Source organism: Diorhabda carinulata, chromosome 1, assembly GCF_026250575.1.
Source record: "Diorhabda carinulata isolate Delta chromosome 1, icDioCari1.1, whole genome shotgun sequence".
NCBI lineage: Eukaryota > Metazoa > Arthropoda > Insecta > Coleoptera > Chrysomelidae > Diorhabda > Diorhabda carinulata.
In genome coordinates this window covers 2722102-2747646 of record NC_079460.1, presented here as the reverse complement: position 1 = coordinate 2747646, position 25545 = coordinate 2722102, and the positions used below count along the sequence as shown (strand labels likewise).

The 25545-nt window shown below is 31.9% G+C and overlaps 1 protein-coding gene across 1 annotated transcript in view; it reads right to left on the bottom strand.

The window, feature by feature from the left end:
- LOC130896432 (laminin subunit alpha-2) overlaps nucleotides 1-25545 on the bottom strand; it is a 243684-nt gene that overhangs the window by 7975 nt on the left and 210164 nt on the right. The window contains exons 15-29 of the mRNA XM_057804561.1: nucleotides 9869-9975; nucleotides 7823-8003; nucleotides 7626-7765; nucleotides 7287-7514; nucleotides 7008-7187; nucleotides 6321-6619; nucleotides 5010-5259; nucleotides 4774-4942; nucleotides 4485-4706; nucleotides 2680-3631; nucleotides 2355-2596; nucleotides 1727-2005; nucleotides 627-808; nucleotides 328-569; nucleotides 31-264 (exon numbers count right to left, since the gene is read on the bottom strand). Coding sequence (XP_057660544.1) covers nucleotides 31-264; nucleotides 328-569; nucleotides 627-808; nucleotides 1727-2005; nucleotides 2355-2596; nucleotides 2680-3631; nucleotides 4485-4706; nucleotides 4774-4942; nucleotides 5010-5259; nucleotides 6321-6619; nucleotides 7008-7187; nucleotides 7287-7514; nucleotides 7626-7765; nucleotides 7823-8003; nucleotides 9869-9975 — 3907 coding nt within the window. The remainder of the gene's footprint in view (nucleotides 1-30; nucleotides 265-327; nucleotides 570-626; nucleotides 809-1726; nucleotides 2006-2354; nucleotides 2597-2679; nucleotides 3632-4484; nucleotides 4707-4773; nucleotides 4943-5009; nucleotides 5260-6320; nucleotides 6620-7007; nucleotides 7188-7286; nucleotides 7515-7625; nucleotides 7766-7822; nucleotides 8004-9868; nucleotides 9976-25545) is intronic.

Sequence of the window (25545 nt, the reverse complement as noted above, 5' to 3'; positions counted from 1 at the left end):
TGAAGAAGAAGTATAATAATTCGTTAGTACCTTTTTTGACCTTTACACATTCCATTAGTGTCTGCAAAGTTCCATACTCCAAAGTTCTCACCATTAAGTATAACTTTATAGATATATGAAATTTCTTTACTGTCACTGACTTCGTCTTTATCTCCCAGTTCTAAGAAGTCGTTAGTATTGATGTAAGTCATTGGAATTCTCGACTTTTGTAATCGCTTACTTCGTTCTTGTCGTCCTACTTGTGCTTTTAATAAACTGCCTGTCCTGAAATTAAAGTTTTTATACGCTATTTTTCAACAATAATGGGTAAATAATAATTATACTTACTTTTGTATTGATACCGTAGTTTCTCCTGTTTCGATTCCGCTAACGTTAATTTCTTCTTCTTCTATAGTTACAGTAACCATATTGTCTCTAACACTTATTGATAACGATTCGCCACTGGGTTTTGTCCAGTTAAATAATGTGCAGTCATTGCAATTGAACGTAATGGAAAGGCTTTGGAAGTATTGGGATTTCGGTAACTGATACGCCATGTAGCAATTCTTTGGATTTATTGGAACGTCAACCTAAAATAGAAATTAGTATACTACTTATAAAAACTAACGCTTAAAATATATACTTACCCCATCCACTTGTTGTTTTGCTAAACTAATTAGATTTTGCAATTCTTTTAGTTTCTTTTCTACATTACTTAGTTTGTCCACAGAATCTTTTTTCTCTTTAGAAGTGTTTGGAGCCCGGGGAATTCGGAGGTTGTTAAGTGCTTCTCTCGCGGCTTTCATCTCAGAATTTATTCGATTTATATCTACAACAGAAACAGATTTTTGAAACAAATGGATTTGGAATTGGAACTCAAATAGTTACATCAGTATTTCCAGAGGTTGGAAAGGATGTAAAACATATTTCTATTTCTACAGGGTGAGTCGGTAGGAGCGCACCAAATTCTAGGAGTGTATTATACACGTGAAAATAATGTAAAAAAAACTGATATGTTCTTATCCGATTTTCATTTGTTTTCAGGTTATGGAGTAATTAAAAATGTTCATCTAGCTTTCCACTTATATCTGAATTTTAACTGAACGTTTAATTTCGAATTTATGTGATTGTTAGTGTTGCAAAATGCCAGATACTTATTCAAATTTAGAATATGCAAATATGGTGTTTGTTTATGGTTTCTGTAGTGGAAATGCTACAGCTGCTGCTGAAGAATATCGTCAACGTTTTCCACACCAAAGATATCCTGATAAAAACGAATTTATTAGAGTTTTTAACAAATTGCGCGAGACTGGTAAGCTTCCCTGTGCTAACATATCATCTGAACGCGCTACTCGACAAGGTTTGGCAGAAGTAAAAAATATTCTGCATCTAGTAGAAGAAGATGCAGCTACTAGCTCACGGAGAATTGCCTCTCAATTGGGAATTCCACAAAAAAGGGTGATAAACACACTCCACGAACAAGGCTTATATCCATATCACGTACAGTGATTACAGCACCTACAACTCTCTTTACGTCGGTTTAGACTGCGGCGGTGAGGGGGGCTGGGGGCTTTATTATAAGAATTTATATTGTACTATTTTTTTAGTAGACTATGACTATAAATAAATATTTTTGGTTTACTATGTAGCCAAAATTAAAGTAATTAAATCTAATAGCTGCATAATGACTATGTATTGAAAGTAGATATGAAAGTTACATAATATAATAAGTAGGTGTATAACTCACCTTTGGGGTCAATTTGCTCTTGATATTTTTGATATTTTTTATCGAAGTTGAACTGTTTGTCGAATGCTATGTCATCTGTTTTTTTATAAATATCTCTCATTCTTTCAGAAACTTCGGAAGCGGTTTTTATGGCTTTTTTCACTCTGGCTACTTGTTCTTCTTGAGATGTTATATATTTATCAGTTTTAATTGCATTTTGTACTACTTCGTTGTTTGCTTTACCGTTTTCTATTATACTGTAACCAAGTTCTTCTAGTTTGCCTTTGATTTTGTTGAAATCTGGAAACTTTTTTAGTAGTCAAAACTAATTATTTATATGATGTGATCCAAATTTTCAACCAGTATTATAAAAAACCAAAACAATCGAATAAGTTCAATTGAAACGCCTTGTCTTCTAATACAACTAGTTTTTGATTATTTTTGCAACTGTACTGGAATCTGGCATAATATTTAAGATTTAGGAGAAAGAAAGTAAATAATGGTATCTGAACATTGTTTTAAAAGTATTATTTCATCCTAATGGTACCCATAAGAGCTCATCACCCACCTTTACAAAAATTCTAATCTCTCTTTCAACCAGTATTTTTGAAATTTATCATATTTGAATACGAAATAAATGTTAACTTACCGTTCGAAATCATTTTTAAATTATTTATTCTCTGTTTTAATCTGTCAGAATATGTTTGAGCTAAATTTGATACTGTGTCTATACTGTCTCCACCTTCTGGCGCAATTATATTCTTTGCTTGACTAATGGCTTCTTTGGTTTGTGTTAAACTATCTCGGGCTTCTTTTATACCTTGTATAATGGTCTCGTAAGCGCCACTTGCGTTAATTTTTTTCCATTCATCTTTGGTGAAGTTGAACATGCTGCGAAATTAAAAATACAGGATGAAACATTCAACAGTTAAAAATAACATGCATGAAGATGAATTATAAATTGATAAACTTACCTGTGATATTCTTCAACTTTTTTCTCTAGATCTTGTACATGTTCTACTGCTTTATCAAACAATTCTTGGGCTTCAGGTATTTCTTGTGTTTGCTTTTCTACTTTATCCTCTAGTTCATCGTATTCTTTGAAATCCGATATTTCTACCAGATCTTTATAAACTATCTCCAATGCTTCTAATACATCCTCGGTACCATTTAGTTTTTTTACGATGTCGTTGAAAGAAGTGGTGATTTCTTTATTTTTACTCTTGATTCTTTCAAATTTCTCTTTGACAGATTCTAGTCTTCTGGAGTTGTCAGTGTTTTTAGCATCGGCTAATTTTGCCAGGTTGTCTATGTATGAGAGCAAATCAAAAAGGGCGTTTAATATATTTTTTATATCTTCGATATTATTAGGAGGCACTTTAGGAGGATTCCCATAGATTTCGTCCACTTTTTTATTGATATTCGCACAATAATCAAAGATTTTTTGATCATTTAATTCATCTATTCGATTTGAAGTCTGTTGAATGTTTTTCAGTATTTCCCGAGCTTTAGATAATGCTTCCGATAAACTGACATGCTTATTTCCAAAACTTTCCAAAGAATCTATAATGTTTATAAGCTTTTTGCTCAATTCGTTAGCTTCGTTAACAAGTTCAGTGGATTTTTCATTCAACTTATCTACGTTTTTAATATTCTCTTCTAGAACTTCGTTATCTTTGATCGTTCTCTCTTTCAAATCATTAACTTTAGCTTGATATTCGACTATGTTGTTCGCTTTTAAGATATTATCGAATTGTTCCCTTTTGTTTTTGTATTTTTCGGATAGCATGTCGTGTTCATTCAAATAGTCTGCGAGCTTTTTCCAAGGTGGACCGATTCCATTTTTGAACATATCATAAATGTTTTGAACGTCTGCTTTCATTTTATCTATTTCATCAAAGAGTAACATTGTACATTCATCACAAGCTAAAAAAATTAAAGATAGAATAGGATATTACAGACGATAAAAAGTTGAAGAAATAAGTTGATATGAGCATGCTATAATCAAAACTTTTTACAATATACTTATAAAATACAAAATAAAACTATTTTATGGTATCATGAAATCATGCCATATATATACTAAATTTTTGGCGTTTAAAGTAGAGAAGTTTGATGTTTGTTCATTATTTTTCTTCTCTTCCATGTTTTTTCCTTTTTATGTTTTTCTATGTCATATTCTCTTACTTTTTATATCTTTTAATGTAAGTATTCTCTTCTTGGCTTTTCTCTTGATTTATTTTTGTATTTTATATGTGTTATACCAGCCTTAATATTTCCGTCTGAATTATCCTGCAGTTTTTTTATTTATCTTATTTCCGTTGCATTACTCCCTGTTTCAATCTCTTATTATTATTTTCGATAATATATGTTCTTAAAAACTTTGTATTCCATTTATTATGAATTCAGAAATTGTTTTATTTTTAAGTTTTCCATTTAATTCACTTGGATAACGTTTGAAGAAATTCAAAAATTTGTTAGAATTTATAATGCCAGAGTTTTTAATCAGTTTTAAGCAATCGCGGCACTTAACTTTTCTTTGGTTTCTTTGTTTTTCCACATGAAAACAATGTTTAATTATAAATTTTGTGGAAAACCAAACAGCTAAAAGTATTGTCTTATACCAAATTAATTATTTAGGGAATCAAGAGTAATTATTATGTTGTTTTGGTCACCAAAAAAATTAGTACATAAGGCTGCAAATCAACGTATCGAAAATATTTATTTTATTGATTAAATTGTGGTAGAATTTTCCCTTGTTAAAATAGATTTAACTTACATTTACATATTCCATCTTTTATATATTCTCTTTCTTTGACACATTGGTTACATTTGTCCCCTTTAAATCCTTCTTGACATTGACATCTACCGTCCTCATCGCAAATTCCAAAATGCTCAGCTACAATTCCATATCTGTTACAATCACAAGGCACGCAGACTGATGAATTTGATGGTGAATAATATTGACTATCGCATTTGTCACAATATGGTCCAGTATATCCTACAGATATATATTTTATAAATATTTTTATTTGGTAGAAATGAAGAAGTGACTTTTATTAATTTACCTTTTTTACACTGACAAACAAATCCACCGTTTTTTTTAGGAGAACAACTTTTAGCATTGTTTTGTTGTTCTGAAGGACAAAGACAAGTCTTACAGTGGTTGTCGTTGTCTAAATAAAAACCATCTTCACATTTATCACAGTGTGGACCACTCCTATGATCTACACAGTTCTAGAAATTGGAAATAACAGAATTACAGAAATGCAAAAAAACAATTTAAAAAGTTATAAGAGCTTACTTTACAATGTCCTGTTTCTGGATCGCAATCTTCAGAATATCCTCCACATTCACATTTCTTAGCAATTCCTATAACTCGATCTATCCAAGAAAGTTTAGGGTCATCAGAAAAGTATCGGTAGTATCCTTTACTAGGCTCCGCACAGGAAAGTCCTGTATATTGAGCAGGACAATTACATTTTTCTATGGAATGAGTCAACGTATATTCGGAGTCTTCATTCGTTGCTTTATCCAGAAGAACTTCCTTAATCCTGAAGAAATTTTGACATTGTTATTATTATTATTTCTGATAAATTGTCTTGATTTTAAGTTTCCTCTGATTTAGAATTATATTTTAAAGCAGTTGAAAAAATTGACGTTTCGATCTATTTCTGTCTTTATCAAAATATTAATTCATTTGACATTGACAACTTGAATAATTATATTGATCAATAGATCACCTATAACATTGATTAATTAATATAATATCATTACGCAAATTTTCAATGTCAAATCAAATATTATTTTGTTAAAGACTGTATATAAAAAAGTATACAGTTATTTGTTTTATATTTACGGTAGAAACGTTTACCTGTTGTAATTAAACTATATGCTGGAGAAGTTTTATTGAAATATGTACTTTTCTGTTTACTTTGATATGTTGAGGCGACAACTTCCAACTTATACTTATAAAACCTAAGGCTAATCAAACCTTTTAAATACTTCTAAAAATATAATTCGATGTCTGTCGGTAAGGTAGTCAGAGAGGTGGCAATTTTGACTAAAAACTTAATTTGCCGATGGTATTGTTAAAATATGCTATATCAAAGCCAAAAATCAGGGTATATGATCAAACAGAAGTTATTGCACGATATCCAGAGCGATTTGGCCCAAAATCGATGAAGAGAACAATATTCACGAACAAATCAAATCAAAAGGTCTGGGAGGGATCACTGGACTTGTACTGTGGGCACAAAACTATAGAAATGGGGAGTAGCAACTATTGCAAATAGTGTAACAGAGAAGAAGAGAAGAGACTACTCTGCCTTGACTTAAGAACGACGTCAAAAGCTTTGAAATAACACAGCAGATGGTCTCGAAGAAATAGTAGCAGTAAAAAAAATTCATTCTAGGTTGGAAATGCTTAAAAATAAGATGTAAAAGAGGAAATATAAGAGGGTGATCCAAATTTTGGAAAATAAAGGGTACCACAAGAGTTTCAGGTATCCGAGTGAACCACGATCAATCTAGGTTGAGACTCCTCGTACTGACCTAACCCAATTTACTTCATTATTTTATTTCCTATAATAATTATTATATATGTATAATTTACCTGGTGTTAGCCTTGATCATGAAGAAAGTAACATTTTGAATTATCACCATGAAACATGCTCGTGTTAATTTATCGATGCATTCGTTAGAAAAATCCAAATTTTTTGAAATAACTCTCCAATTACCGGATTCTGTCATCTGTAGTTCACTGTGATCATTTCTGGACGATATTTGTATGTTATTACCTTCCAAAAAGACGTCAAAGTATCCACCAGAGTTTTCTACTATTAAATGTCCTCCATATGAAGCTGTAATATCGCCTAAAAATGCTTTTGGTAGGCTGAGTTCATCTTCGGTTATCTAAAAATTTAGATTACTCACTATATAAGTTATTTAATATCAAATTTATGAACAATGGGGCTTTTCTCAGATAAAAGCATGGTAGCGATAGAGGACGAGTCTATAGAAAAAACAAAAAAAAAAAACAAATAAAATAGTCTTGTACAAGCCATTAATCCAACATGGATCTATGAGATTATTCCAGTAAGTGAAGCAGAAGAAAGCACAAGATATTCTGTTGCATATAATCATTTGATGCAAGAGAAAAAGCTATAAATCAAAAGAGAATATGATAAAGAATTGGTCTTCGCAATAGAAGAAAATCTCTACAGTTTTCTAAAAACTAAATTCAGTTCCGATTCATTATAAAAAGAAAAATTGCATAAGTAATTAATAATCTTGAGCTTACTCTGTTATCTTCTTCCAAATCTGTTTCTAATCTTGTTGTTTTACTCCAATGGTATCGCGCGTCTTCACAAGTGTTACTTCTACCAAAACAGAAACATTCCGTACATCCCTTTGAATTTTCTATAGAAAGTCCGTAATAGTTCTCTTTGCAACGATCACAATATTTTCCTTCCACATTTTCCTATAAAATTGGAAAGTTTTATCAATTTATTTTGTATATTTCGAATCATTTTTGGTAATCAGAGAAAATGGGAGTATTATAGTAATGGATGAGATTTACCTTGCATTTACATCCTCCTCTGTTATCACATTTACATAGACCATTCTGACACTGTCCTTCGTGGGTACCATTTCGATCACAATCACATTTCTTGCAATTAGGATAATCGTAGTAACCAAAGCTGCATCTGTTACATTTTTCCCCTTCAAATCCTAAGTTACAACTGCAGTTTCCTCTCATTTGGTCACACTGTTGACTTGAGCTACCAGTATTGGAACAGTTGCAATGCTACAAAAGTTTAGTTTCTAATATAGTACAATCAAAGTATTAAACTACTTCCCAGACTATTGTAATCATTATTAAACTTAATTCGTAAGATATATTGTTGTTTTCAATTACCTTACATCCTATGCCCGGTTCGTAACCCCAAGTATTCTCAACACAGTTTTCACAATATTTTCCACTTGCTAATGGAGGACAAATGCATTTGCCGTTTTTAGGATCACAAATATGTCCCTTTTTGTCACATGGATCGCATTCTAAGAAACATAATTATTCAGTTGGGCTTACACTTTAATAAAATAGCCATTACTTACTTTGACAACTGGTTTGGATTGTTCCGTAATGATCTGGTAAGCAACTAGTACATTGGTCTCCAGCTACTCCCGATTTGCATTGACATTTTCCAGTTTCTTTGTCACATATGGTGTTAGGGATAGTACCATATGAATTGCATCTACACTCTGTGCATACGTTATTTCTTCTCCAATAATTATCCTAAAACATATATAGTATAAAAAATTATTTATAGCAGTTATTTCGGAAGACTTTTATGTCTTGGTCGGTGACCAAATTAATTTGCTTTTTTAGTGAATAGGATTCAATAGATAGTTTCCCGTATGAAACGTGTAGGACATATATTAATCTGTCTAATAGGGAGAACTTGAATAGGTTCTTCTACGTCTACTTAGGAACGAATAAAACTTTACGTCTAAAAATTAACGCAAATTTAGTAAAATGGAAGAATACACTGGCTAACAATAATTGTAAGCCAATTGATTACAAACTCTTTGGATTTTGTGTGAAAGCAACATTTTTTGATAAAATGGTGGAAGAATGCTGGCTAGCAGAAACTATTATCCCATATAGACGCAATAGGTGAATATATCAAATCAAATATCAAATCTGAAATTGCCATCATAAAGTTTGACATTTTTAATAGTAACGTACTCAGAACGTGTTGTCGTACAACGGCTATTTGAGTTGTTTACAGATACTTGAAACATTCATCTTGGTAATAAAATATTCCCTGACTTTCAACGTGGATTAAACCAACAGATCAACTCGTTTCGACTTTTGGTGATAAAGCACTATCTCAAGTCATCGAGTGATCGCACTCCGCGACAGGATGAATTTCGTGAAGATCGTCCAAAATGTGTTGTGCCAGAAAAAATCGAGGTGTGGTTTATCTGATATTGCAAGATCGTCATGTAACATACCGTGAGATTAAGGCCTCATGGGCATTAGTTCCACTCGCTTGGAGATCGTGACATTTGACGAATCATGGATCTATGCACATAAATACGAAACTAAACAACAATCGACTGTATGGGTGTTCCAAAACTAGCTAAATCCAACTAAAGTTGTTCGCGCACGAAGCACTTGAATCAAATGGTCGCCTGTTTTTTCTGAATAATTAGATATATCGGCACCGTTCCATTAGAGCAACGTAGAACGGTCAATTCTGAATAGTAAACCAGAGGGAAACCAATAGAATCATTATCCACTAAGACTATCCACTAAAAAAAGTTTTTGAACAGTGAAAACATCGAATCGATGGGTCATCCACCGTAGAGTCCTTAATTGACACCCAATGATTTATTCTTATTCCCGCAAATAAAAAATAAATTGCGAGGTCAACGTTTTTTTACACATGGAGAAGCGGTTGACGCGTTCAAATCACATGTTTTGTAGGTACCTCAATCGGAATGGAGTAAAAGTCATATCCAATTATAAATATTGGTTTTTCTTTGTTTATACAAAACTGAGTAGCAACCATCGCATTCTACTTGTAAACCACTGATTGAAATTACTTGAGTTCACTCGAGAATATCGAAATTGGGGCAACCATGGATGGAGTAAAGTTCTGCGGACCTAGTTGTGATTTTGATTCATATAATAATATAGCAACTATTTATTAGGAACAAAATGGTATTAATGCATGATATTGTACTCTCACACGTAGCTAGAATAGTGCAAGATTACCTCCAAGAAGTAGATAACCCTACTTTGAATTGGCCAGCGCGAAGTCCTAATATCAACTCTTATTGGACCGAGCGAGCCTTCTAATTGTTTTTCTTTTTTCAAAATAGTCGTTAATTCTGCGACTAGTGTAGTTTTGATAAGCAAAAAACTTGGCAAATTATTTTCCAAACGAAACAAGCAGAAGCTAATTGAATCAATAAATCTTGAGTATTGTTTTGAGTTTTGTTACTTCAGTCTGTTTTCATAGATTTAGAAAAATGTAATGGTGAAGAGTTACTGAAAATACAGTTGTTCAAACTATTTCTGCGGTAGGATGTAGAGAATGATAATTATTTCAAGAAATGCCAAAAAAATAATAAGTTCAATAGGTTAATTACCTCGCATGTACTACAATCAATTCCTGTAAAATGCGGTTTACAAAAACACGCTCCTGTAGTTTGATTGCAAGTAAGGAACATAGAACCATCCGGATCACAGGTGCAGGCTGTAAAAAAATCAATTATAAGAATGACTTGGAATCATATTTGGAACAAATTAAAAGTTAGTTTATGATTATTCAAGGTAAAAATATAAATTTTTTATTTATATTACATGGTGAGAATGAGGAAATTCAAAATCAAATAAATCCCAGTACACCCTGTTTGAAAACCATCTCAATTCGATTATCATACGCTTTTAAGATCTTCACGAAGGATCTAACAGAACCGTACGATATCAACTCTTCAGATCACGCCTTCTCGCCGATTCCCTTCATCTTCTTCTTCTAAAAAAACTTTGATCCAGTGAATTGTTACTCTGTTTAAAATTAAAGATGCTATCGTGGTCTAAAGAAGCGGATTAACTACGTCCGCTGAAAGGATTTGCAAATTATGTTTGGTTTCTTGAAAGAATATAATTCAAATTAAATGTACGGATATACAGTAAATCTTTTTATCAGTCTATATTTACTAATTATAGGTATGGCTGGAGTAAATCTCACGTTTTAAACAAATAGGTTTGTTATTGAACAAACCGATTCGAATCCTAATCTAAAAGTAATTACTATTTGTTCATTAATTTAAGAATGTGCAGCATTTATTTTATAGATATATGGACAGTGAATCTATTCCTTCTTCTTCTTTTCCAGTTCCATTTACTAGAAGAAACCAAGGGGTCGAACTAACCCTTAAATCAGATATTAAATATTGGTTTGGTGGGTGACCTTCGATTAAAGTTTGACATGGAGAGAATATCTTCAAGCAGTAAGCCACAAGATACGAAATGCCTTATAAAACTGCTACAGAATGGTCGAAGCAACATGGGGCTTGAAACATAAAATGATGAACTGCATCTACAAATCATAAGCTATACATTTTTCATGTGGTGGCCAAAAACAAAAACAAAAATTGGGAAAACAACCGTAGATAAGTTGGAAAGGACGGCCTGGTTTGCGATAACAGGTGCGACACGGTCATGCCCCACGGCAGGATTACAAGTTATTTTAGACTTGCCCCCTATGGCGACCTTCATAGAAAGAAAATCAATTTAGTGGGCATGTCGTATCTATGAGCATTCTAAAGATGCTCATAGATACGATAATGGACACCATATCATGTCTTCTAAACTATGCTCAAATACTATAAAATTTCAATAATAAGTCGACAGCAATAGACAAATGCTGTGATTGCGTTCCCACGAGTCCCATAAGTATTCTACAATGATGGACAATGGGGACAGGAATATATGGCCCAGGAACCAAGCTTGCTATCCATTGGGCTTAGAACCTTTCATTTTCCAGACGGAAACATAACACAATGCAAAGATTCATTATATATAAAAGCAAAGCAGCCCTACAAGCACTTGACTTATAAAATTGAGTCAAAGCTAGTATGGGACCGAACATTTTTACGCGCTTGCTCATCTAATCTAATCTAAATTCCTTCTAATTATCTGTAATTAAAGACATTAAAATACTTGCAAATTTGTTAAGTCAACTATATATAATTTATTTCTTCAATTTCTTATTTCTTAGACCTTTTGATTTATTAATGCATCTAAATGTTCTTGATTTTAGGTCTCTTCTGTTTCAAAATTAGTTGATAGTTTTTAAAAAAAAAGATAAATTTTGACGTTTCGACTTTATCAAAATTTAAGACTTAAAGAAAAGTCGAAACGTCAAAATTTATCTGTCTTTTAAAAACTATAAAAAAATAATTTTGAAACAGAAGAGACCTAAAATAAAGAACATTTAGATGCATTATAATTTATTTCTAATAATTAAAACAGGCGAATTTAGCAGTTTTTCAATTTACAAAAGTTTTTAGTTTGAAAACCGGTTGTATTTATTGAAGCAACTCGTTGTAATATTTCTTGGGCGTTACATATTTCTATAGGGTTTTCATTGTTTTCAAAACACTCGAAAGCATGCCCGATTATGTTCAGTAGTCTCGGCATATCAAACCCACGTCTTATTTTTTGAAAGCTTAAAAAATGTTGGCTCTCATTTGATATTATTCATTCCACCAAGTTAAAACTACCTCTTGAAGAAGCAATTTTGCTTTAATTCCAGGATTATCTTGAGAAATATACCGTGAGAACAAATGGTTTTTCAACTATTGAAACTCAGTGGAGAATTTAGATAAGAAAGATTACAGTTCTAATATTTACTGAAGATTATTTTGTATCTGCTACTAAATTACAAAAATTGCATTAAAGTTCGAAAGATATGAATACAGATGAAAATATTTTGAAAACTATTCGATTGCTGTAAACGATATTGTCTTCTTCATGTTATCCTAAAGACTTTTTACTAATCGGATTTGGATTCAGTATCCATTTTCATGCTCTTCAGGTCCTGACAAGTACTTTCATCTCCTTCAGAGTTTTTGCTTTATCTGATCATATTTCTTCTATTTTGTCGATCAATTGTTTTCCTCTAGCCAATTCTCATTATATGGTAGTATGAGTTATGGATTTTTGCCATATACCGATACTCTTTCTGAATTGTTTTCTTAACTTTTGTAATATTTACTATTTTTGTTTACTTTGTTTGCCATCGTAACTTTCGTTTTTACGTTTCTTTCCATTTTCATTTTTTCAACCTCATATATTTACTAATTTTTATTTCTAACTAGTTCTAAGCCAGTTATCTTCAATTCTTTCTCACTATCTCATCCAAAACCAAAATAAATATTCCTTTTATTGTTAAAGTCATTGAACATTCTTCCTCCTTTCTGTATCTGGGATCTCACTGTTTCTATGTATTTTTTATTACTTCTACTAGTGTTATTAGTAATTTCACATTTTTCTACTTATAGTACCAAAAGCCGTCCTAATATCAAAGTATGATATGCCTAATTCTTCTCCTTCTTGGATTTTTCTTTTTAATCGTCTTCTGAGTTCATTTCTATTATATTCATTTCTATTCTATCATATTTATTTAACCGGCATATTCTTCTTCTAACCTAAGTTTCACATATTATCTAATCTATTTTTTAAAATTTGGATCATCTTTATATTAAGTTTAAGCCAAACCAAGCTACACTCCTGAGCAAAAAAGTTGACTCTGCAATCACATGTCACTGGCAAAAAAACTGAACACGAAATTGTATTTTTCTTAGTAAAATTTTAAAGCTTCAAAATGGTTTGAAATATTGTAATGTTTCTTGCTCTTACGGTCCAACAATATGTTATGATCGGTCACCACTCATTTTATGTTTTATGCGTGCGACTTGAATCGATTTTTTTGCTCACACGTGTTCATTTCGCAATTTTTTTGTATGAGACGTTATTTTTTTTGTTTCTCATGCTTTCTTATATATTTCTCATGACAAATTTTTCTTCTTTATCAACTCATGCTATCATTTTCGTTGTTATTGCATCCTCTCCACAAGCGCTTCCTGTTTTCTTTTTATTTATTTTTATTTCTTTTTATTTATTGCATTTCATTTTTACTTATTTATTTTATTTCCTCTCTCTCTGTGTTATATTTTTATGTAGTACTATTACTTATTCATGTAGTATTGTTTGTATAACATCCTTCCATTTCTGTCTTAATCTGTTTATCTTTTTACTTAATTTATTTTTTTATTCTTTTCGTTCCATTAAAAAATCTATTGTAATCTGTTTTCGGGTTGCATTATTATTTCTTCAAATTCTTTCTGTTTTGGTTGCTTTCACGTTGTTTCTTTTCTTTATCTCTGGTCGTTACTTTCTTGTGTTTTGGTTGAGTTTTGATGGAATATTGCTGATAAAGCGTGAAACAATATTGATTCGGTGTCTGAATTAATGAAAGGTATATACGGATAGAGTGAATGAGGAATTTTTTGAATGAGTACAATGCGTCAGAAGTCAATGGAAGTTATTTGTAAAGAAAGTTCAAGTGCCAATGTATATCAATACTTGTCATTGTGTAGGTGGGTAGTAGACTACATGTGTATTAATTATTTATAAACAATTTCAAAAAGAGAAACTTATTTTAAATGAAGAAAAATTGAAAAATAGAATACGTGTAGGCGGTGATATGTAACACTAAAACCTGTAGTTACTAATAATATGCAAATTGGAATTATTTATAATAATTATTATCTAACAAATATTATTTGGGTTGGGTTATAGATGTTTTATACGTCGATGGCAGGTAGAATGAATTAACAACAAAACTGGTATGTAAATTGACTACTGTCACGCTGTCTGGAGAAAAGTAATTCAATATCTGTCGAGGCGTATGGTACTTCCTTTATTATTATAAAGGAAAGCAGAGTATAGAATGAGAGAAAATACAATATGAGATGAAACTATAGAGAAAAAAAGTTGAAAAAGTCTCGATGAAACTAGCATAAAAATAAGATTAGATAACTGGGAAGACGATGAAGAATGTTTTATGAATAACCATCTATAACATGTTTATGAAGTTCTATTCTGAATCTTGGAAAATGTGCATTTTAGCACCGGACAACCCAAAAACATTGTGACGGAATACTTATTATTCTTTTTCTAATGGTTATTATGCTTCAATAGATTTTAGTACATTTTTCTATATTATTATATTTATATATATATATTTATTTCACTTTTCTCGCATTTGTAAAATTCCTTGCTATTTCAAGAAAATAATAACAAGTTTACAATAACGCCCCTCAAGAATCCTTAAAAAAATTTAGATGAAACGATGATGCAATATATTATTCAGCATTGAATTTCTTTTCAAAGTTTGTCAAAATCCATAAACCGGCACTAAAATTATAACTATTTTATTGAGCTAGTCTTTCCATTTACCCCTATCAGTTATTTACTACCCATCAATTTCGATTATAAATTAATAAATGCGCAAATAATGCTATATTCTCATTGCAACAACTTTGTCCTAAAGGCTTTCGATTGTGTAAATCATAATATTTTAGTAATAACAAATCAAGTTCTAGGACAGTTTATTATAATCTTTATGTATTGCATTTCTGGTATGCCCTTCCTTTTTGGGGTACGTTTTGTGCGACTCAATTTTTAGAAGATTCAAAATATTGGATCTTACTTCCTTTCTTCTTTAAATCCGTTTGACTTATCCGTTTCAGACTCCGTAAGACTCAATACTGTACAATTTTAAAAAAATGCACAATAATTTGCCAATTGAAATCAAATCTATAACACCTTTTCCCGCATTACATATTGGGTGCATTAAAGATTGATTTTTAATACAAGTTATTACATATTTTAGAATTGCCGTATATTTAATTTTATTATCTGTATGTACATTTTAAAAGTTAATATCGTTATTAATTGCAGTTTTCGTGTTTATACTATATATTTGGATTTTCTTTGTGTAGTTATTCATTTAGTTATTTATGTGTTTGTTTTCTAGTTATTTACAATTTTCTATAAATTGTAAACAATAAAGCTCAATCTCTTTAAAAGATAGAGGAAAAGTTTATTTCTAAATTCATGGAAAATAGTACGAATATTTATATTTTGTGACAGCATTACTATGTAGAAAAATGATATTATTGTATTATTATTAATAATTGGGCTTTCTACCGCTGGAGTAGTAAGCTTTAAAATAGTTTCTAGTAGTTTCTTCTATGCGACATTTATAAATTTATTGTACGATTAGTAGTTTCTGAGATACAACTGGTATCTCTTTCAATGTATACGAATCGTTGAAACACTTTTCTCAACTACATATATTTTTGTCTTCTTCACACATTGTACGCGAAGAACATTAAAAGTATTACGTTCTAATTGAAGAGCTAACAAATAATTGTTGTATTCAATGATAGTTATAAAATGATATAATAAATAATAAGCTTACCATTATAAAAATTTAAATTACAGCAATATTTGTATAGCAAACAATTTATTTCAATTTGAGAGACCGCTGGAAAGCCGCAGGGTCTTCCTAAATCGTACGCATCCTCATGCCTTATTTGTTGTTAATATGCAAACGAAATCTCCTACAGCTTGAATTAATGCAGCTATCGACAGGACCGCATTTAAATATGGAAATCAATTTAAAATAAACAAATTTAATATAAAAAATGACCAAAATCATAGCGAGGAAGAAGGGACAAAGAAAAAGTTTAAACAATTATCATCTTCAAATTTCAGCTGAATTCCGTGGCTCTTCCTGATAAATTCGCCTAATTTTAACCATATATTTACACCAGACGCAAAAAATCGTCTCGTTTGAATACACACCATCATGGAGTGTTATAGTCATTCAGACACCATCACCAGTATTGTTCCTAGACTATGAGAGAGAGAGAGAGAGAGAGAGAGAGAGAGAGAGATTTTTAGATAAGACGGTATTATGTAACCCCCATTTCAAGAAATTGTCCACAACAAGCCCTAAGAATTTTACAGATTGAACAATGTCAATGGTGGGTGGTGTTATTTAATAAAAAAGGCTGCAATGTATTTTTATATGATATAACTTTTGTTTTAGAAATGTTGAGACAGAGAAAATTTGAATTGCACCATGATTTAAGGGTGGTTAGGTCACTAGTTATGGTCCTATGAAGTGCCGTGAGATCAGGGTTGCTTCAAGAGAAACTAGTGTAGTCTGTAAATACACATATTTTACCACTGATGTTTAGATAGGCGATTTCGTTTATAAACAGAAGAAACAAAATAGGGTCTAGTACTGAGCCTTGGGGCACTCCACATTCTTGCAAGAAGACATCATTGTATCAACCCTTACAAGCTAACTTCTGCTGGTAAGGGATGACTTGAACCATGCGAGGGGTATTCCCGTGAAACCGTAGTACTGCAATATGTAGATGTAGTAATGTATTTTATATTTAAACAGATAGATATTTAAATATCTGGGAATCGAAATATCTGGACACGGGGACGTGGAGATGGAAGTAAGAAACCAAGCTACAAGAGCCTCAAGAGCAGCAGCATACCTAAATGACACAATCTGGCGAAATAAATACATTCGAACTGAAGGAAAAGCCCGCATATATAAGACCGCAATCAGACCTATATTATCCTATGCAGCAGAGACCCGACCTGAGACCTCTAAAACGAAACGGATATTGGAGACTACATAAATGAAAATAGTTCGAAGAATAGCGGGAAGAACACTAATGGATAGAGAAAGGAGTGAAAACATAAGACGAACATGCGGGATAGATAACATCAATGACTGGGTACTGGATAGAAAGATAAAATGGAATGAGCACATTGACCGCATGACGGAAGAACGAATTGTGATAATATCAAGGGACAAATCACCAGCAGGACAAAGAAGCCTTGGAAGACCTACGAAAAGATGGAGTGACAACCTCCCCGGTGACTGAGCAGAGGCAATAACGTGAAGAAAAACAGGCAATGATGCCTATACACAGCAGGAAGAAGAAGAAGAAGATATTTAAACAGAAATGATAAAAGCCTCTTTTTGACCAATATTTCTATGATTATGGATAACGTCTTAAGCCAATTGGGAAAAATGCCATTTTGAAATGAAACGTTAAATAAAGTGGTAAGGTGATTTAATATGCAATTGGGCAGACTTGAAAACATTTTTAATGTTTAAAAGTCCATCAGTTCCAGATGAGTATTTATTTTTAATGTTATTAATTGTACTGCGAAGATCTGATAAAACTACGGGCATAAATAAGAAACTGTGTAAGTTAGCATTAGCATTAGGAAGATATAAAATCGGATCATAAGAAGGAGTTATAGAATTTGATAAATTTTTGGCTACATTCACAAAGTAATTATTGAGGTTATAAGGTGAAGTAGAGACTATTCTTGATGAAGAAGCCTCATTTCTTAGATCATTCACAATGGACCATGTTTCTTTAGAAACATAACAAGAATTGGCGAGTCTCCTATTATAATAAATATCTTTAGCAGCCTTTATTATTATCTTCTGATAAATTTTTTGGTATAGTTTCACGTAATGTTTGAGATCGCATGTTGTTTGCAGATATACGTAAACCTTTAGTGAACCAGAGTTTATTTTGCTTATTTTTAATACGCCTGAAGGGAAAATAATTGGATACCAGACTAGTTAGTGTTAGTCCATATCACCAGAGCATGTTTCAGTCAGTTGTTTGACAACGGTGCTTGAAGTTTTGAAAACTTTTTTAAGTATTAAAATCAATCAATATCTTTGGATAAAGACCCAAATAGGTCGAAACGTCAATTTTCACCTGTTCAAACAAATCGGAAGCGAAAACATACATTAGGGTTTGAGGAATAAAAAACCAAAGAAATTTTCATATAATTTGTATTTCCTATATTGCCGACATTGGAAAATATGTCTTTCTTTGGCTTGGTCCGATTCTGTAATATTAATTATGTTTGATTGAGATAATGACATAAAAACAAATTAAACATTGCATTAATTAGAAGCAAAGCTAATTTCCATATAATTGATTACGTAGAAGGTATTTGCAGAATAATTTTCTTCTATAAATTATAGTCGTGGAAGCTGTATAATAAATAATTTATATATAAAAAAATCTACTGTACGACTCTTAAATATTAATATACAAAAACAGTAAATGAAAAGTATCTGGATGAGTGTGACGCTACAAGCCATTAATACCACTTATACATTCATTTTATGTATTTGTCTCTTAACATTATAATCTTTTAAAACTAGAAATGACTAGACTTCGAGATTAGAGTATTAATATTTACATAAAGTGATTTAATTGGCTCTAACTGATCAGTCATGTAAATTATGATCGCAATATCACGCCATCTTCTCTTTCAATATATGCACCAGCTTAAACAGTGTTTCGCAGTCCAAAGAAACACTAAACGTAGAAGTTTGGAACCAGCTAGTTGCTTCGCCAAAGATATAAGTTGTGCTCTAAGTATGTTATCAAATATAATATTATTGATTGATTGTATCATAAAGAGTATGTAGTTAACTTGTCAATCGGTTTTTTCATCCATTTCAAAAATTCTAAACAACCAAACGGGATGATACTTTACACGACATGCGTTTCATAAAAAGTTCTTCTCTTATGAAGACGAATGTAAACTGTAAACAGAGAGTTTAAGTGTGAGTGTTGTAGTGAAATTTGTATTCAGTATGAATTTCTAGTTCGAGAGCTTTGTGGAAAATGATTCAGTAAATTCGTTAAATCTCTATAAACACCAAAAAATAATAATGAATAACATATTTATTTAGTTTCAAACCCAATAATTTCTCTCGAGATTAACTATATCATTTGCATATTATATGCAATTGTTTCAGCGCTAAAGTTTATGCTCGCTTCTGTAACTGAGAATGTTATTCTGAAAAACTTCCTGAAAGCTTTCAATCCATCAGTTTGGTTTATATCAAAGTTTCAACATCTTTTTTTTCATAGTATCGACCTAAATTTTAGACTTGAATATTCTTTACTGTTGTTGAACTCGAAATGAATATTATAATGTTACTAAAAGTACTGCCCTGCTCAATATGTGCCAGTGAATATCATGCGTATGAAAAGTGATTGTGTTCACTTGTAGTCTATCAGTCTATAAATTCTATAGACATTTTTTTAAGTACTTTTATAAATTTAAGTAATGATCCACTCAGATGTCCTGAACATGACAGTTTTGTGGTCTCATACTTTCAAACAAGTTTTATTTCTCATCAGATAAAAATAATTAACTGTCTATGATGTTACTGCTATTTAAAGTAATAATAAACTTATTCGCGTCATAATGAATATGTCATTCATCATTTGGCTTTTAGATAATTATCCATGAAATGAAACTTGTTGAATATTGGTAAATATGTGATATTGAAACCAGTGGCGTATGATAGCAAACCTGAAATGGTTATTACAAATTAGCGACTCAATTTTAGTCACCACCTTTTAAGTATAGCCAGTATAGCCGTGACCTTGGTTTGTATAGGGGCTAATTTTTTGTAATGTAAAAATTGTAACCTTAAATTCCCGGCAGGAGCACAACGAGCAAAAGCTGTTATAAATTAAAAACAACTCAGACTTGTCTATATATTAAAGATAAGACTGGGGCTTATCTATGGAAATCCGGGATGGTTTCAGCTCTCGACTGGATTCTCAGATGCTCAAGTTGAGGTTGAGTTTGTAGTCTGGTAATTGTTGTGGAAACCCCAGCGTGGCAGCTGTAGAACAGCGAATATAAAGAATAAAATCACCACAAATTTATTAAAATTTACTTTCGCTTGAAGTGTAGATAGGTAGAGGAAGAATTCGAAGTTTTATTGAATTTCTCAAATGGAGTGGGAGGTCAAATTGATTTCCTCAAAAACTCGAAAGTTAGAATAAATAAATTCGATGTGACTACTGTGCCACAATACGTGAACAAAGAAATATTCGAAATGTTCGAAGAAAAATGTAACAAGCCGAATGGCATGTTACAAAATAGAGCAGCGGATTATTGTGTGGCTTCGTCGAGAAATGCTGTAGTCCATTTTTATCCCCACTAGTGAGGTATTTGTAAAAATTATTGCAAAATTTTTATAAAAAATATCGCGAGAAAAGTTAGATAAAACGTCATTCGAAAGAGCATTAAAAATGCTTCTAAAAGGTCATTCACCATAATTTTATCTGTAACAGTTTTGCTGTAAAATGAAATTTTTCATAGGCATGTAGTATTACTATTTTCACTTCGTTTCCTGAATATGAACTTGACATCTTGCAAAAAAACTGTCTCATTTCTGCGAAAATTGAGATATTGAAAAAAAACAACTTGTTCATCATATTCTTGCCAACTACGAGGATGGTCCCAGAAGTATCTGACCTAACAAAGAAAACACAAAAATTTTGGAAAAAATATATTTAATTTTCAACGTAATCTCCTTTTAGTTCCATACAGTTTTAGCAGCGATGTTCAATAAGTTTGATACCCTGTTTATAATAAAAATCGTCAAGCTCCTCAAAATAGCCATTAACTGCCGAAATTAGCTCTTGATTGTTGGAAAATCTTTGACTACTGAGCCATTTTTTCAAGTCTGAACAGAAAATAATCCGAGGGAGCTAAATCTCGCGAATAGGGTGCATGTGGTAGCAATTTTAGCTCTAATTCATTAATTTTGGCCATTGCATTAACGAATTTGTGAGCACTTTCTTCTTAGCCAAATGCTGCCGTTTTTTTCGCTCAAACGTTGCAATGAGTTTGCATAATACTCGCCGTTGATGATTTTTCCTTTTTAAAGATAGTCAATGAACATTATTCCAGGCGCATCTCAAAAAAAAAGACTTGCTTGCAGATTGTCTTTATCTTCTTGGAGCCGGTTGTTCCTTTTCAGTACATTGTGTTGATTGTTCTTTTTATTTCGGGTGTGAAGTGATGGATAGCGTTCCATCCATGATTATTAAACGTCGCAAAAATTCGGCTTTATTTCTCTGAAATATTGCCAAACACTCGATGTCTACATCTTCACGACGCTGTTTTTGTTCCCTTGTGGGCAAACGCGGCACTCATCTTACGCCCAGCTTTCTCATGTCCAAATTTTCAGTTAAAATGCGATGTATCGAGCTCTTCGATATGCCTACTATGTCTGCTAGCTCGCGCACTTTCAGTCGACAATCATCCAGCTTCGCTTTCTGGATTTTTTTCTACATTTCTGGTGTCGTCACCTCATTTGGTCGACCACTGCGATGCTGATTTTCGTAGGTCTTACTACCTCGTTTTAAACTCTGCTACTCTCTACTGTTGATAACGAATGAGCATTCTCACCCAGAGTAGAATCTAGTTCAGCTTTTATATTGGTTGGGCTAAGGCCATATTGTATCACAAAACAATGACCAAGTTTTTCCATGTTTACAAATTCACTGAAAACGTTCACTATTGATGGTTGCCAAACAAATATTAAACAACGTAGCGACTTCAAACTTTTTCAGCAACTACCGCCATCTCTAGTTCAGACCAGGTACTTTTGGGACCATCCTCGTAATTCATTTTGACTAATATTTTGTAATTACAAAAGAGGCAGAATCAGAAGAATCAGCGTCACAGAAACAACAATGAGTGCAAGTGAAATTCTGTTCTATTTGATGGAAATCGAAGTTTTTTATCGTCTGTACCAATTGAGATTATTATAGATTAATGTCCTTTCAAATGGTTCAACCTCTATTTCATAACACTCAGCATTTGGCGCATTTTAAAATACATTCAAGACAATTTATCTACTTATTCTACAACTAGACTATAAAGTGTTTTTAACACGCTTAGGATGATTATATAGGAACATTCTATGTACAACGTTGCCAGCCGGTCCTCTCCCACTCACTGGCAACTTGAAAACAACATCAGTCCACAATTATATGCGATTTATAAATGAAACATTTCACTTTATGTTGTAATTTCTTTGACCCCAGAAGTTTTTTAATTAAAAAGAGTACATAAACCCCTTCCGAAATAATATCCCAACATCACAAAAATTTTTATTAATCGCATTCGGAGGAATCGCCGGTTATCATCAGATGGAAATGAAATATTAACTGGACTGGACCTCACAATTCCACTGGAAGCTTATATGCCCAATGTTGTTATGGGACTTATTCATTTATGAGATGTCACTGTACTTAAGATGTGAGAAAAATATAAAATAATATGAGAGAAAGATCATATATTTTTTCACTTTTAGACAAAGAGCCTTGTAGGATATACTATCTTTAATTCTCAAACATATGACTATTGTTCTTACCAATGTCACAAAAATGAAAGCTTTCATAGGATGGCACACCCTTGCTTTAATTTTTGACTTGGAAGAGTCCTTATTTGGAGAGATTTATTAAAATTTTGTCTAGATTTTTTTATTGAGGCATATATCTGATGCACCTAACAAAACATTCATGTTTTTTTTTACTTGAACTTCACATTTCTAGTCAATACTAACTTTACATTTTCTTTTGGTCCAAACTTATCAAGTCCCGTTCCAGCCTTATGTGATAGGTTGATTTCAAGAAGAAATACTAGAACAATTCGAGACTAATTTTGAAATGAGTATATACAGTTTCTTGATGGATTTATCATTTGTTTATTAAAAAAACACTAAAATCGTACCTACCAACTTCTTCTTTTGTAAATAATTTTCTTTACAAGTATTTTGTCATGTTATCTTTGAGTAGAAATATTTACATATTATATTTCATATCTCTTTTGCAGTTTTGTATGTACTTGTTGGTGACACACTGGGTTCCTGGAATTTAAGTTATTTAGCACAGTTTAATTTGTCCTTTTGTTGAAATATTTTTATATAAACAAATTGAATGTTTGGTTTATTTTCTCTTGAGGTTAAGTCTTGGCCTACATGACGCAAGCATTATTCGAAATTTGCCAGACGTGGTATAACTGGTTGCAGAATTATATTGCTTGTAAGAGCAAAGTTGCTTCCCCTTAGAAGGTTCGAGCAACATCTAGTTAACTGTTCACGAATTATTCGTGCAGTATTTTGTAAATTTTACGGAAATTGGTTTTTGGTTGTTTAGTCCGTTGAAATGTTGTTTTGAGGAGTGATTTGTTAGCTGGTGTTTTAAAATTGAGCTATCGTTACACCTGGCTAGATTATCATCATGACGTGTGACCCGATTTTGCTCAAGAATTCTGATTATAAATTTTTAAATTTGGCTCCAAATTCTATATTAGTGATATTTCCGACTGAGAATTTGACGATTGGAGATTCAAAAATTCTGGAATATTAAATTGTTAATTGACATTCAAGAAGTAGATACAAGTTAAAAAAGAAGGCAAGATCTTTTTTTTTATAAAAGCAGAAATAGTTCTAATTACTGACATATGAACTAGGTTAGGCTCCAAATTAAGTTATAAATTATTTCTTTTAGTAATCTATAAATTGGCAAATTTTTCACAGATTGTATTTTGTACATTTTTCTTTTTAATTTAATTAGGGACTTAGTTTTGGATATAGTATCTTTATTAGGGTTTAAAACTTAGACGACCTTAATTTGGATTTAACGTCAAATCTTGTCTTGTGGAACTACCTAGTCCGGGACAATTAACTGAATGAACTTCTTTAATTCCTAACCGCATTCCACGGATGTGGTCCTGTTTGTATTCTCCTGACAAGTAGGCAGCCTCATGTGTTGTTAAAGGTCAGATCCACTCACATTAGTTTTTTGTTGTAAAATTTACTTCATTATTTTCTGTAAACCAAAAACTCCTATTCCTAGAGATACCTCAACCTATTTCTATACCTTTCTCAATTTAGGAAAAAAAATTTATTGTCGCCTCATTGGGAAATTGAAAGCATACAAAATTTGTATACCCCTTAAAACATCAAAATCTTAAACGAACCCCGACAACACACATTAACATGATGAGCTTAGTCGGAGCCCAAAATGTGACCTATTTTTTACTGTTGCAACAAATCTAATATATTTTATACATGACTTCTTCCCTTGAAAAGTAAAATTTATGATGTTACGCCTCTGTTATACATCTATTGACATTATAAATAAAGAATGTATTCATGAATTTAATAGATTATCACATTTTGATAAGGTTAAAACGTATTTATTAATTTTGAGGTTATATTTACGTTATTCAAAGTTTTTTTACAAGGTTATTTTCCTTCGTGATAAATATATCTTAGTACGAACAATTCATTCATATCTATAAATAACGTTGTAAGGTATTATGTATCGAAAAGTATCCAAATTGATTACTATCACCGATCTGGCAACGTTTCTAGTTAAATGAATACTTTGCCACATTGTAGATACACTGCTAGTCATTCATGAGCTTTTAATTTTTTTTTTCTGTCTTCAAGGAGGTCGGTTTATCAACATTATTTATTAGGTGAAAGTTTTTTGTTCTAAATTACATGATGAAATGTTACGTACGACTATATTTGGACTCAGACGTGAATCTTCCTGTGGCGGAAAATATCAAAGGTTGTTTATTACAGAGTGGATTGATCTTACGATAATAAAAATTACGCGATGTGAATTAAAATAAAATAGACTACATTATACTTGAATTAAATACATGTGTTTTTCTTCATTTTTCGTTCATACTTTCTAGTCCATATTGATACGTCGAATTTTCTTGGCCCTCTCCTGTGTTTTTCTTCATTTTTCGTTCAAACTTTCTAGTCCATATTGATACGTCGAATTTTCTTGGCCCTCTCCTGTGTTTTTCTTCATTTTTTGTTCAAACTTTCTAGTCCATATTGATACGTCGAATTTTCTTGGCCCTCTCCTGTGTTTTTCTTCATTTTTCGTTCATACTTTCTAGTCCATATTGATACGTCGAATTTTCTTGGCCCTCTCCTGTGTTTTTCTTCATTTTTCGTTCAAACTTTCTAGTCCATATTGATACGTCGAATTTTCTTGGCCCTCTCCTGTGTTTTTCTTCATTTTTCGTTCAAACTTTCTAGTCCATATTGATACGTCGAATTTTCTTGGCCCTCTCCTGTGTTTTTCTTCATTTTTCGTTCAAAATTTCTAGTCCATATTGATACGTCGAATTTTCTTGGCCCTCTCCTGTGTTTTTCTTCATTTTTCGTTCAAACTTTCTAGTCCATATTGATACGTCGAATTTTCTTGGCCCTCTCCTGTGTTTTTCTTCATTTTTCGTTCAAACTTTCTAGTCCATATTGATACTTCGAATTTTTTTG